Source organism: Uncinocarpus reesii, genomic scaffold (assembly GCF_000003515.1).
Source record: "Uncinocarpus reesii 1704 scaffold_4 genomic scaffold, whole genome shotgun sequence".
In the NCBI taxonomy this organism is placed as follows: domain Eukaryota; kingdom Fungi; phylum Ascomycota; class Eurotiomycetes; order Onygenales; family Onygenaceae; genus Uncinocarpus; species Uncinocarpus reesii.
Window position 1 is genome coordinate 608,640 of NW_003052497.1, and position 14,127 is coordinate 622,766.

Sequence of the window (14,127 nt, forward strand, 5' to 3'; positions counted from 1 at the left end):
TCATTATCAGACATTCCACGCCCCGGTGTATGAACCGGGTGGCGAAACTCAGCGAGCAAATTGGGCGGAATCACCAGTGATGTTCACGGTTCAGCTGATTCTCGTGGCGGGAGGCTTTGCGTTTTTGGTGTTTGTGTTTAGCAAGATCCTGGCTGGGTAGTTCACGAGAGACGTTGAGGCTGTTGGCCAACGGATTCGATTTGCTTGCCAACATGCATGATGGCTTTCTGTGCCAATCTGTTGCCCAACAGATTCCAAATACGGAGTAGAACAGATGCTAAGCTATGATAATCTTTTACTTTGTGCCGCTAAAGAAAACGCAATCATTTTGCAAAACCTCCTCTGTAACTTATTTGCGAGACTCAAGACCTTCCTGGCACACCCGCCAACCCAACGATTGGGCGGCTGGTTAGCGGGCTGTTCGCCTGGCTGCAACACCCATCGACTTCCTTCTATCATTTTTCGAACAGGAAAACGACTTTACAAAATGGATATTTCCCAGACCGTCGCGAGCTGGCTTTCACTAGCTGCCACAGTGATCGGTTTGGGTTCCATCGTAACCCAATTCGGATCATTCATCGATGAGACAGACCCTTTCCATTCCTTGCGAGACGAGCGGCAGTTGGGCAGATGGATGTTACGACAGTCCCATATCCCCTGGTATCGGATTATAAAACCACCGCCCGTGGGCCCTATTGTCGCCGCAAGTTTCCCACAGGGATTCTGTGGCAGGAAGGTAGTATATGTCACTCGTCTTCCACGCAGACAACCAAGCGGTAAGGCTGCGTGGGCTGTACTACTGGCGGTCATTCTCCCGTCTCCGATTATTCCTGGCCAGCAAACGAAGCCACTTTTGAGCACGCCCTTCACTGAGGACGCTGAAAAACGTGGCCAAATAGTGACAATCAAAAGCGAGTCGCCGGCGGCTATTTCCAACGATCCATGGAACGATCTCCCCCTTCGTCCTTTGATAAAACACAAATTGCACACCTGCGTGAACATCTCGCGCAGGACCCTGATCGCCGCATTTTGCATCACCAATGCTCGGCCGGTATTCCGACATAGTGGTGCTGCTGGTTTCCGAGCCGCATACGCATCCTATTGCGGGCAATGGCACGTGGATTGGCCACTTGGGGATGCCGCAGTCGTGCACTTTGCTCCCCACGATTCGCATGGGCTTTCCAAAGATGTATACCCTCCGACATTTGAGAGAAGGGTAGATAAATGCATACAAATGCTGGCTGGCGTGGTGGACGCTCCGGCCCCTACCTTTTTTAAATGCGCATTTCCTGGGCGGAAAGCGGCCGGTATTTGGATTCTGCAATACCACGTTCGGGGATATGGCGGTGCACATGGCAGCAGGCACCTTTACCATATTATGGGCGGTGAAGTACACGACATAGACTTTCTGTTCATGAAACGGCTGGAGAACGAACCTGAGGGATCAGAAGACATGGTCGTACTTCGCCTACCAAGCAAGGAAAGCGGTAACCCCGACGTTATTTTATATGTCCCTGAGACGGAAGCAGCCGCTCTCGACAAAGCTCTGGATTGCCTCCCATGGTCTCCTCTTTCGTGGTCCATCCATCGTGGGCTCCGTGATATCCTCGTTGCGTTTGCCAAGGAGCGGATGGATCGGAATCGAGATCGGTTGGCGGAATCACTTCGGTATACGGTCGCTACCTGGCCCGAGAGACTGGCTGCTCGGGGATGGGACGATCAGTTTGTTCGAGGTCCAATGGCAGACATGGCTGCTAGTGCTGTCAGGGCGGGCAGCGGAAATGCGGGGGACATTACGAGAATCGTGACAGATATAGCGACGGCCCTGTGGAATGGAGCGACTGCAGCACTGGATGAAACCACTTTCTGGAGGTCTCAACCGGGGCAGGATTCTCCTGCTCTCAGCCCGATGGATGTTGCTGCTCTGGTCAAATGCTTCATTCTGGAGTGGAGTAATGAACTGGATTACCAGATCTACCACGATTTGCCGCTGGAGATGTATCTAGGATGACTGGTATATAGTTGTAAGCCACACATATTTCAGCGAGTCATATTCCATGTACGGAGTAAAGTATTGGGAAACGAGATGGAGCATCGCTTAGGGATGCGTAAGGGAGCATGCATGATGCTTGTCCTTGATGCCGCTTGTGGCTGGTAGCTTGTGGCTGTGTCTTATATAAGCGACGAGCAATAAATCACGTGACTAAATGCCAAGACCTGTTACATATTCTCACCGCCTTCGGTACATTGTTGTTCCGTTCTTCACGATCTTACATAAGTTGTTGCTCAGGCCGGCAGAATGGCCAAACGCCCAAGCTCGGAGAAAGCTGAACAGCATCCTCAATCCTCAACGCGTCCAAAGATCTCCCTAAAGTTCCCAGCACATCTTTGGAACCGATATTTCTTCTCTAAAGCACCTGGTAAGTGTGAATATGGAAACCCAAGCAGACCTTACCCTTAGAGCAGCATCTGGGCTCTTCTGGCTTGCTGTGAGATCTCTCACTTGGCCTTTCCTAAGGTGCTAACTGTTGATTGTGTGCCCCTCCATCTAGGCCAAAATCAACACAACTCCCAAGGCCAGGTAAACACCTTATCAATTCTTGTTTATTGGCTTATGTGGGCGTCAATTCCATATTTTAAGCACTAACACATCCCTCCAGGAAGCCAGCGATATGGAGGCTCCCGAGCGCGATGCTCCGCCGCAGGAGCCCAACAACACTTCGAGCGCCCTGCCGCCAAACCCACCAAGCATTGAGGCCGCTTACAAGCAGAAATGCATCGACCTGAAGAAGCGACTTCAGGAAATCGAGGCCCACAATGACATGTTGCGAATTAGAAACGAACGGGGCCGTAGATATGTGCAAAAGATGCGACTCGAGAGTTGTATTCTTCTTGAACGCTTGGGCCTTCTTACTGGAATGATAGATGAGAACGGGCCTAACCCTGAAATGCGTGCTCGTGCGATGGCTGCTATGGACCAGGCTGGTTCTGTTCTTGACGATCATGATGAGGGTCTATTGGAACGCCCTTCGGGCTCGAAGCGCGTCCATGATGAAGACGAATATCTGGATGACGAAAGTGTTGGGAGTGAAGATGATAAACCTCCGACTGTATGTTACGGCCCCAATCCCCCGCGCCGTTGGCACATCGCTTTCTCACATTTTCTTGATTTTCTTAGCCTGAGGATCGTCCCGTTCGCAGCAAGAAGAATCGCAAGACTGAAGACCATGCTAAGACTCATGGAGCGGAGGACAACAATGCCGACTCTGTTAGCTCTTCCCTTCCCACCCTTATGCCTGCTCCTGTGCCACACACCCCTGCGACTGCATATCACCAGCCCGGACTCTCCTCACAGAACCCTTTTTTGACTCATATTACCTCCAACCCGGTTGCTTCAACGGCCATGGACGTGGATCGATCAGCTGGACTTGCTACTTCACCCCTTGATTCGGCTAGCGATTCGCGCAACCACTATATTGGCAGCAGTTCTACTCCAATTGCATCGGCCCAGGAGCAGCATCGTTATGTTTCCGCATTTGAGGATTTCACTAATCGAAACAGAAGCAAGATAGCTAGCGTCGTTTACCGCATGCGCGGGCCTCAAGTGACCGACGAAGATATTGATCGCGCTGTTATCGAACACTGGGAAGATTTGAATCCTGAAGAGAAACGTGAATACGGTGACCGTCTCGGAAAAAGAACTGGCTTGTGACGATTCCTCCTCGACTTGGTTTTGCCCGTTAACGTGTATTCTTCACGCCGTCTATCACGTTGCCACGATATTGTCCGCCGTTGCCCTTTCTTCACGTCTATTTCCTCCCCAATTCTATATTCACTAGGGAGTACGTTGAGCGTCTTCGGGCCGGGGTTCGGTTGCATGGAATAGATCAATCGCGGAATCGAGTTTTTTGTGTTTCACCAAAGCTCCAGCATCGATATGAATGTTTACGAAAGGAATTGTACTTTTAACCCGGGATGATTGTCGTGTTTTCTTCACTGTTTATTCCCACAATATGGCTTTGTAATAATCCCCAACTTTCAGTTCTTTCTCGCATTGCTGCATTCCTTGCGCATCATGTTCGAATCCTTGATCTGATACATTGGCGGTTTTAACTCCGTTCTAAAGTGAAAGCGGTGGCCGTCGGCTGGGCCTTGATTATGTTCTTGTTTCGAGTATTTCATGTCGCTTAGCACAGAAGTTTCACATCGAGACCTCAATATTAAATCCGTGGAACACTACGGCAACTACGGAGTACCCGTGCACTTAACCCTTTTTTTTTTCTATCCCCGCCTCATCTTTGACCTTGACAGGAATAGCTCGTCGAGGGACTGCAGTTATTTTCAGAACAATTATGAAAAAGTTAAAAAGCTCCATTCGAATGAGAGCTCTATAGTCGCAATCCGGCGCTATCTGTCTTCCATCCCATTGCACCTAGGGCTAATTATATATCCAGACTCGAAAAAAAGATCAAGGTACCCTGGCACGCTCATGCTGAAAGATCACAATTCGACACAAAAGGCTAACATTCAGACTCCATCCTCGGCACCGACATGCATTGCAAAATACAAGCGAGAAGTAGGACTAGATGCTAGGTACCTTGAGAAAAAAAGGGAATTTCGATGAAATGCATTGCAAGACAAAAAGGCCAGACTATTAACAATTCCATGAAACACTCGTTTCAAGGACTGCCGAAGAGTCCTAATCGATGCCGGCGTAAAGGTCAACGACGATGTTGATCCCAGCGATGACGATCTCTGCCGCAATTAAAACGATAACTAAAACCCGTCAAGCGTCAATACAAGAGAGTCTTTTTGAAAGTAAGAAAATAGCAATTGATTCTGGATTTTTTTTCTACTCACCAATCCACTCCAGATACTCCCCGTGCCGATGACTCAACTGGTCTTTCAGGACGGCAAGCAGGTCAGCAATGACGTCCAAACGCTCAGTCAACAACTCAACCCGTGGATCCATCTCCAGATAACTCCGCACGGCTTGGTAAATCGGATCCAGCTGCGGCTCCGCCCACATAAGCTCCGGGCTGTCCAGTACCGACCCCTGGAGGTGAATATTTATTCGCAGAATGAAAAGCTCTCCGATCTGCATGTTTATCTGACGGCGAGTGAGGTTCACACTCCCGGTCTGAGCGATCTGAGCGGGAAGGGGAGACGTCGCGGCGATGGTCTCGGAAACAAGGTCCTCAAAAAGCGACGTTTTTACGGACTGAGAGAGGGCGTGGGAAATGGCAAGCTTGGTCATATAGCTTCGGGAGTCACGGAGCGATATGAAGTCGTTATATATACGGGCTTGATAGTCGCGTGTGTAATAAAAATTGAAATTCTCGACCTGGGTGTCCTCAGCGCTGAGAACGGATTCGGCGAATTTGGCTACTTCGTTCAGAAAACGGGTTTCCTGGCTCGGGGTCATGCCCCAGATCACGACGGTGCCGTAGTCGAAGAGAAAAACTTCCGGGCTGCGAATTGTGGTGTTCAGGTCAGGGGGCTCGTGGTCTGATGAGGTAGCGACGAGGAGCTGGGGTGATGACTGGGCGTGATGCTCTTCGGAAAGACGAGGCGGCGACAATCGGCCGTTGGTGTCGTTATGCTCCATACTGAGAAGTTGCTCCCGTTGCTCTTCTCTGTGGCCTTCAACCTCGAGTTCGCTGTCGGAAAATCGTCGCTGGGTAGGATCGGACAGCAACGGTAATTGTTGTATGGGCTCCTGCATGCTGGACTGGTCTTGAATATATTTCATTTTCGCTTCATGGTCATAGTTGAACGGGGAATAGACACATTCGTCGAAAAGTTTGGGATTCGTTCCCCTAGTCGAGGCCCGCGATTTTAGAAACTTCATGACACTTTCCAACCTATACGAATTGGCCGTGCAATACGCCGTCACTCGCGGCAGGCGATCTCGATCTGCTTTGCCTAGTCTTGCCGCATCTCGTCTTGCGGTTGGTTCCTTTATCCGTTTTATCTGCGAGTACACATCCCTCGGAACTGCGTCGTCGATACCTTCGTCCTCCTCTCCCGTAACGGGATTCGGCAGAAGCTTGAGTTTCTGGGTGGTTTTTGTCGTCCGCTGGGGTCCGATTTTGGGGGCTGGGTTCAGCGTCAAGCTGGATGATGGACCCTGGCTGTGTCTTCGGCGAAGTTTGCTGTTGAGTGCTGCGAGGACTGGCTGCCCTGAGCTGCTTTGTATTGACGGAGTAGCGGAATGCAAGGGCCGTAGTATGTTCGCTCGAGTTGAATTGCTTGTTGACGGGCTGGATCTGGGAGTCGGGCCAAACGTGACCGTCTTGCTGGGCCGTAGTTCGTTCTCTGACGTATGTTGGAACCCCGGATGGCCATGTTGGAGCAGAGGGGAGGTTTCTGAGGGAATGGAAGTCATGGTGGCGATTGTATGGAAGTCGAATGCGCAAACAGGCGTTGTATCGTAGTCATGAGTCTGCGGTGCGTCGGGAATATGATATGGGATGTCGAAGCTCTCTGGGCCAAAACCAAGATGGCTTTCTTTTGCCTGCAGACCGGGTGAGAATGCGAGTCTCCACAGGAGCTTTAAGCTTCGCACGTGCGCCGTATCTGCAGCCACTAGTCCTCTTCGGGACTAGGTACAATACTTGAAATGACTAAGCAGCTGGTCTGGTCTTGGCATTCAACGTCCCAAATGAAGATGATATGAGATGATATCAGATGGATGGCCTGGAGAATCAGACGTTTCGCTGATACAATAGGACTTTGGTTTGGTAACTAATTTGAATTTGGCATTCATCTCAGAATCTGCGAGATATCTAACAGCAAGGATTAACACCTTCCACAATCCTAATTTTCCAGCTATCATGAGGTTGAATATAGGCTGTATCGCAAGTATACTCTCCACAAAAACTCTGGAGCTACAGGGACCGTGTAATACAGCAATGATTATAACTGGGATATCGAGTCGATAGCTTTTATTTCCTCAAGAAGCCCGATGAACCCCCTGTGGTCCTCCTTAAGCTCCCACTGACGGCCGCGCTTCCTTTCCGATTGCCAGCCATCCAATTTTCCCGAACAATGCGGCTATTTTTTGACGCTTTGGGAGCAAGAGCGTTATGAAAACTGTTTTTGCTGGCTGCGCTTCCGGTGCCATCAAGGACGCGGACGGACATTGAGCCAAGTTTCACATCCTTCGGTTTCTTTTCAATTGTGTCTAAGAATCGAAGTTTATTTCCTGATGGTCTTAACGCAGCAGGTTGCTTTTCGGTTTCTCTCGGTGGTGTGGGCGGACGGATAGAGGGCTCAGCAAGTAGAATTTCATCAGGAAGAAATTTGGGAAGGGATGCGGGAAGGATAGACGAATAGTCAGGTGCCCTGATTTCGGAACCTTGAAGCGTAGCTGAGCTTTCTGAAAGGATATCTTCCTGTTTCGGGGTGGTGGTTGGTTTGCTCGGGTGAACAAGGGGAGTGGGTTTCGGTTTTGCTTGGAGTTTAAGGCGCTTTTCATGCTCTCGTCGCTTTTCTTTTTTGAGCTGCTCTTGTCTGCCGATTTAAATATTAGCATCTTAGCACGAATAAGAAGTAAGAGCTCCGTTATACCTTTGCGTCGCTTCCTCTCTCTTACGTTCGGCCTCTTTCAATTCTTGCAGCTGCTTTGTATTGCTCACGGCCTCTGGTGCTTCATCATCATCGCTATCTTCATCTATCTGTTGTTGAGGCTCCGCGTCTTTTTGCTTCAGATCAGGTTCCTGCCCTTCAACAGGTTCCGGTTGCGGTTCTTCGCTATCAAAGCGTAAATGGGCGGTTTTCGGTTTCGGCCTCGAAGCGAGGGATATTTCTTCAGGATTTACCGGCTCTCTAGGTGTGGCAATCGACGATTCTCTGGTTCCTGAGCGGCTTGTAGTTCTGATTTCCACGGCCTTGAGCACTTGATACCGTTTCTTGGGCACTCCGTCGGGCTGCGGTGTGCTTGCTTGAGAATCCGAGTCCTCTTTGCTTGGGCCTCTCCGTCGCTTCGGCGTGGGCTCGAAGACTGCCTCTGTCGCCGCTAGACTGTTTTTCCTCTTCCCATTGGCGACTGGCGAGCCATTCCTGGATGGAGTGTCTTCCGGCTGCGAGAGAATGGAGCGTCTGGTCGCGGTAACCATTATTTCCGGGTCTGAATTGGGTGCTTCTATGTTCTGCTCACTGGAACGCTGCGATGAAGTCGAACTGGTGAAGAGGCCCCGCGCAGCTGTGACCAGATGGGAAAACATAGGGAAGCAGCGACCACCGATGAAAATTATCTCCACTTTCGGACTGGACTCTTTGGGCAGGAGCAGCTCCACCGCCCTTTCCTTTTTTTCTGCTGCTAAAATAAGGTTTGGCGGCTACGGAACGACATAGAGACCAGTCGGGCTGTTGCGGATAATCGTTGTTGCGCGCCGGATCTTATCTTATCTGATCGTGTACTTGCAATTGAGGGAAGAGGATGCAAGGGATAATGATATCTTCTTTTTGTGAGCGCCTGGATGCTGTAAACGTAGTAGATCCGGTGTGCTTATATGTATGTCTAGATCCCTAGTTAACAAAACCATTCTATTCCCCCAATGCGGCGCCAACTAACGCCTGCTCCAACCTACACGAAGGAGCCCCGTTTGCCATTGCCAAAAACTCATCAATGAATGAACCGTGTATCCCAGATGAAAACGCCGCTGAAATGCACTGTCTAGGTCGGCCGCTAATCCACAAGACCTGAAGCTTCCCCTGCCCTCCTTCTTTCCTCGGCCTCCTCGGCAGCTTGGAGATAATCGTCTTCGCCAATATCGCTCACATCTTCCCACATCATCTCAAACTCTTTCATATCACTGGGTGGAACAGCCCACATATTCTCACGTAGTCGCTTATTTCTTTCTCGATCCTCTTCGATCCTCTGCTCAATCTGCCTCTTGTCGACAGATATTCCTTCTGGCTTCGTTATATCCCCTAAACCTGAATCGCCTTCCGCCATTTCTAAATCAAGGAAATGCGCCGGGTAGCTTTCTCGTTCGCGAAGGCAGGCATCTATTTCCGACACGGTCTCCGTAGCGAGAATTTCCTTCGACTGTAGCCCGTTCAACACCCGTCGAACGTGCTTGACATTCGCAGCGCCGGAGCCGTCTGCCGGCGCAACGGCGTCGACGATTCGCAGTATATCGCGCTGTATCATCCGAACGAATTCAAGGTGATTTTCTTTAGTAGCCATGTCGCAGAGATGCTCGACAAAGTATATTATATTCGCTCGACAGTTCATATTATTCTACTGGGAACATTAGTCAAGCAACGGTCATATAGGACTATTGGGAATGCACTTTTTCTAACTGTTCCAATATGCAGGAATGTAGATCTTCCCCCATGTCGCGATATTTGAGAGCATAATGGGCTGCCTTCTGCGATGAAGTAAAGGCGGCACTCATGTGTTGCAACATGGAGGTGAAACGCATACGGACCTCAAACGGGTCCGCCATCATGAAAATTGGAAGCGAGAATATCGTAGACTGTTTCGCAGGAGCAATATATTCATTATCCTGATACTTATCTGAGAAGCATGTTGATTGCAAAGGTGGAACTGCGGGGCATGTGTTTTGACGTTCAAGAGACATAAATAGCAAGCTCCCTTTTTCATCCTTAAAAGGCTCGGAAAACCTTCATCCCTTGCAACCAAAAAAAAAAAAAAGCAACTTCACTTCTCACCCATGCTTATTCCTTAGCCCCTTGTCGTATTCATTTCTTTACGGCCGACAGCCTTGATTAGATCTTCGACTTCCAGCGCCCTCTCCCTCCCGCGTCGGACAATTATGTCTGCGGCGAGCAACATCGAAGGCCTCGGGCTTCCGCCGAGGTCGGGAACAACTCTGACTGTTCTTGGATGTGGTGCGTTTGCTGTTCAATTGACGATTGCACACCAGAGCAACATGAATCACAATCTACTGATGCTTGGTATTTGATTGATAAGGAACTCTCGGAGTTGCTATTCTCTCAGGCGTGTTCGCATCGCTGGCCGAGGCGAAACGGACTGACTCACGCTTTTTCCCTGGATGTGGCACTGCGACGCCTCCTGAGGAAGTCTCTCCACACCAAATTCCCTCTCGATTCATTGCGTGCGTGAGACGCCCCGAATCTGCGCTTCGTATTCAAAAGACCCTCAGACAATACTCTTACCCTCTCACGATCTTGCAAAATGAGAATATCCGTGGCGTGCAGGAGGCCGATGTCATCATCCTCGGCTGCAAACCATTCATGCTCAAAGATGTCCTGAGCGTTCCTGGAATGCGAGAAGCCCTCAAGGGCAAATTGCTCGTCAGTATTCTTGCAGGAGTCACTGCTGAGCAGATTGAAGATACCCTCTACAAAGACACCGACATTCCAGACGTCGATAAGTGCCGCGTTGTACGCGCCATGCCAAACACTGCCGCCATGGTCCGAGAGTCAATGACTGTTATCGGCGAGAGCAACCCTCCCCTTCCTCCCCACTGGGAATCCCTGGTAAATTGGATCTTCTCACGCATCGGCCGCGTCGTGACCCTTCCCGCCGCTAAAATGGACGCCAGCACCTCCGTCGCTGGTTCCGGTCCTGCGTTTGCGGCTTTGGTCCTTGAGGCCATCGCCGATGGTGGCGTGGCGATGGGACTTCCGCGCGCAGAGGCTCAGGCGATGGCTGCACAAGTTTTACGTGGAACAGCCAGCATGGTTCAACATGGAGAGCATCCTGCCCTCATCCGAGAGAAAGTTAGCACCCCTGGTGGATGTACGATCGGTGGCTTGATGGTGCTTGAAGAAGACGGTGTCAGAGGTAAAATTTCCAAGGCCGTTAGGCAAGCTACGGTTATTGCAAGTCAGCTGGGACAGGTGAAGACGCAAGGCGTTAATGGGACAAAATGAACGGTGTTACAACTCAATTCAGTTGGGTGAAATGGGTTGACATATCTGTACCTTATAGAACGTGGGACAACGAATTTTAGGAGTTTCTGTCAATACCCGAAAATGTATATCCTTTGCTACATAATCTACCTATTCCCTCTACATTATCAAGTGCAGAACGTAGAGATACATTCGAACGTTAGAACCGACCTAGAATACAATATTCTATGGGAATCATAAACCGTCATGTAAAACAGAAAATCTACAACGAGGGCCGTCTCTCAAAATGACCGAAATCGCTTCCTTGGTCATCAGAAGGCCCCAACAAACCCTGTTCCTCTTCTGAATGGCCTTCCCGTAAAACACCATCCCCCAGCCCCTCATTCCTCCTGTTTCTAACCCCCTCAAGGATATACCATATATCCTTTTTCGTTAAGAATCCTTCCAGAACCCCCCTGTTCACGAACAAAACGTATCGTAAACCCAGTCTTTGAAACATATCTAATACAATTTGAAAAGTGGCACGACTGCTCATAGTAATCGGCGTTTGATCCATCCAAGGTCGGAGGTCAAGTGTTTCAAGAGGGTCGGCAAACGGTTGGTGCGAGAAGTATGCCTGTGTTTCAGGGGTAAAACTATGCGAGTTTCGTGATGTGACCGTTTTCAAGGCATAAGAAAGTTCGTTACGAGAGATATAGCCAAGCAGAACAGGGCGAATAGTGTCTGAAACAACAGGGAACCCGCGATATGATGTGGTTTTGAGAAGATTCGTGAGTGATTCAATGGTATGCCCCACGGCTGTAATCAAGGTCAAATCGTTCACGTTGGTCATTACTTGGCTGACGGGGACATCCGGCGGAGGAGTGTCGTCTTTTTGATCAAGGAATGGATACTCGTTTAGGTGTATCCAAGATTCATAAATCCCTCGTTTGCCAAATGTGTCGCCGCACCATTTTGACAGCATGACTGCTATCATAATGGGGATCACATAGTTAAGCGCGCCCGTCAATTCGAACATGATGACAACTATGGAAACTGTCATCCTCGTGGCGCCGCCCAGCGCAGATGCTGCACCGATGATTGCATACATCCCAGGAGTGATACACGGTACATCCGGTTCACATTTTGAGAAGAGGAAGAACGTCGGGTGTGATTTTTGCCAAACGTCAAAGACAATCCCAATCGCACGCCCATAGAGCGCGCCGATTGCCAGAGATGGAAGAATGATCCCGGCGGGGATGTCAAGACCAAACGTGATAGAGGCAAGGAGAAACCCGAGGGCAGCGGCTGCCAGCAGTAATCCTACAACACCAAAGGAAGACGCTCCGGATTTGCAAAGGCCAAGTTGGTTATCCGATATCTCCTTGCACTCCACGAAAAGGTAGTAGACCAGTTCCGATAATTGCATCCGCATGAAAATGTTTGGGAAATTAACAATTGCGGTGATCAACGCAACGATAAGAACCTCTAACACAGGGAATGTGACCCGGCGGGACTTACGCCATCTGGCTACCTTCATGTTCAACTTAATGAAAAGGCCTCCATAAAGACCACCTAGTATCCCAAGAAAGATAAACGGGAATATCTCGAAGCGATGAAAGCCTTGAGAGTGCTTGACTTGGTAAAGAACTATCTTCCCCGTTCGGAAGGGATCCAAAGCGTGAAGGGTTACCGCGGCCACCATGGCGCAAACAAAACTTTGCCACATAGTTTTGTCCGGAAAATAGTATGAAAGTTGCTATAATAACAGTTTAGTAATAGCAAGTAGATCCAAGAGTGCGCGAACTACCTCTAAACTAAACAAGACTCCTCCGATGGGGGACCCAAATGCCACCGAAATTCCGGCCGCGGCGGCGGCGGAAAGGATCTCGCGTTTTCTCGCTGCAAATTGAATCAGCATAGGTTTGTGTACCACCGATGGATATGATTACCCTCATTTAAGTTCAGGCTATCCAGCGGTTTCATGATGATGTTCGCACAGCAGCACGCGACATGTACCAATGGGCCTTCTTTTCCGAGCCACATTCCAGAAGCAACCGAGAGACACTAGACCGCTCACATTAGAAAGTCTTAGTCAATTCAAATGCGTAGCTACATACTAGGCCTAGGGACTTGATCATCAAAGTCCAGACCCCCATGAAGCGCTTGATGACAAAACCACCGAGTACGGTTTTAATCTCCGGAATTCCACTATGTTTTGCGTGGATTGCATAAGATGTAACTAGGAAGCTTGCGACTCCTGCGAATAGTATCTTCGCCAACTGTTAGTCCACTGTCAAAGCATGGGCGTGGAGTTGCCTCACGGAATATAGTATGAAAAAGATATATTCGACAACGTAACCTCCTCCCTGAGAGCTCAAGCGCAATGCTTTGTCCCAAGGGATCCAATGCTTGCATTGTGATAAATCTGGTCCGATGTCAGCATGCAGGCAAACCGCTGGTCCCAGTATGATTTCCGCGGGCTAACCTTCGTAACCCCAGCAGCAGAAGCTTTTGTTCAGGTAAAATCGGCCTCCTTCTTCCCCGCTTTTGCAGTAGCCTACCTTAATGTCGCCAAGCCAGTTGCTTGCAATGTCTATACAAGCTGCCAGAACGCCTACCACCACTCCAGTGGCGATTAAGACTGCCCACACATGACTAGCATCTAGAAGCTGCCGCACATGGCCAAGGATGCCTTTACTGCTTGAGCGAAGATGCCGTATTCGCTGGCGCTCCTTTGTGTATTCGAAGATCCAGTCGATTGCTGTAAGGTTGTCGTACCCTACTCGTCGGCCCGGGCCTTCAACGTACCAGTCCAGTGGACCCCCGGCTTTGACTCGCTCCGCGCCGTTGTGTTTGGAGCCAGGAGGGCTGGCTGTAGGAATGTCATGCAGTACTTCATCGCTGGCACCTTGACTCGACTCTGGCCGTGAAGGGGTCTGATCGACGGCGGTGTTACCCCTGGAAAAGGGATTGTACAAGGCAAACCGAACTGGAGCTTTCTGCTTGCGCTTAAATGAGATCCTACAATTACAGGTCAGATATCAAATGGGAAATGGTGCTTTGTCGGGAAACACGAACGGTTCACTCAGCGGCTCCGCTAGAGCATTAGAACTGTGTCGAGAATGCCTGGAAGCATGTTCATTTTCCGCGTGGTCTGCTGCTTGCGCATCAGGGAGGTCTGGCTGGTCACCGAATGCAGGCGCATTTATCGACATTGTCCACTACGGACAGGGCTATGGCTACCAATGCAACTGGCCATCAGGAGCTGGGGAAACGCCCAAATCTTTTAGTATC

General features: G+C 49.8%; 7 protein-coding genes across 7 annotated transcripts; 3 read left to right on the forward strand and 4 right to left on the reverse strand.

Moving 5' to 3' along the window:
- Positions 1–487: 487 nt before the first annotated feature.
- Positions 488–2,011, forward strand: UREG_06317 (uncharacterized protein; the record flags this gene model as incomplete). Its single annotated transcript, XM_002583304.1, has 1 exon — positions 488–2,011. The coding sequence occupies one exon, from the start codon at positions 488–490 to the stop codon at positions 2,009–2,011; it is 1,524 nt and encodes a 507-aa protein (XP_002583350.1).
- Positions 2,012–2,672: 661 nt separating this feature from the next.
- UREG_06318 (uncharacterized protein) lies at positions 2,673–3,712 on the forward strand (the record flags this gene model as incomplete). The annotated part of the gene is made up of 2 exons (XM_002583305.1): positions 2,673–3,110; positions 3,179–3,712. The coding sequence occupies 2 exons, from the start codon at positions 2,673–2,675 to the stop codon at positions 3,710–3,712; spliced, it is 972 nt and encodes a 323-aa protein (XP_002583351.1).
- Positions 3,713–4,699: 987 nt separating this feature from the next.
- UREG_06319 (Sad1-interacting factor 2) lies at positions 4,700–6,388 on the reverse strand (the record flags this gene model as incomplete). The annotated part of the gene is made up of 2 exons (XM_002583306.1): positions 4,700–4,776; positions 4,861–6,388. The coding sequence occupies 2 exons, from the start codon at positions 6,386–6,388 to the stop codon at positions 4,700–4,702; spliced, it is 1,605 nt and encodes a 534-aa protein (XP_002583352.1).
- Positions 6,389–6,947: 559 nt separating this feature from the next.
- On the reverse strand, positions 6,948–8,120 carry UREG_06320 (uncharacterized protein; the record flags this gene model as incomplete). Its single annotated transcript, XM_002583307.1, has 2 exons — positions 6,948–7,515; positions 7,573–8,120. 2 exons carry the CDS (start codon positions 8,118–8,120, stop codon positions 6,948–6,950), a joined length of 1,116 nt encoding a protein of 371 aa, XP_002583353.1.
- A 572-nt stretch (positions 8,121–8,692) lies between these two features.
- Positions 8,693–9,458, reverse strand: UREG_06321 (uncharacterized protein; the record flags this gene model as incomplete). The annotated part of the gene is made up of 2 exons (XM_002583308.1): positions 8,693–9,250; positions 9,441–9,458. The coding sequence occupies 2 exons, from the start codon at positions 9,456–9,458 to the stop codon at positions 8,693–8,695; spliced, it is 576 nt and encodes a 191-aa protein (XP_002583354.1).
- Positions 9,459–9,788: 330 nt separating this feature from the next.
- UREG_06322 (pyrroline-5-carboxylate reductase) lies at positions 9,789–10,872 on the forward strand (the record flags this gene model as incomplete). Its single annotated transcript, XM_002583309.1, has 2 exons — positions 9,789–9,864; positions 9,947–10,872. 2 exons carry the CDS (start codon positions 9,789–9,791, stop codon positions 10,870–10,872), a joined length of 1,002 nt encoding a protein of 333 aa, XP_002583355.1.
- Positions 10,873–11,113: 241 nt separating this feature from the next.
- Positions 11,114–14,048, reverse strand: UREG_06323 (uncharacterized protein; the record flags this gene model as incomplete). The annotated part of the gene is made up of 7 exons (XM_002583310.1): positions 11,114–12,589; positions 12,641–12,732; positions 12,783–12,897; positions 12,951–13,103; positions 13,155–13,258; positions 13,319–13,854; positions 13,912–14,048. The coding sequence occupies 7 exons, from the start codon at positions 14,046–14,048 to the stop codon at positions 11,114–11,116; spliced, it is 2,613 nt and encodes an 870-aa protein (XP_002583356.1).
- Positions 14,049–14,127: the final 79 nt, after the last annotated feature.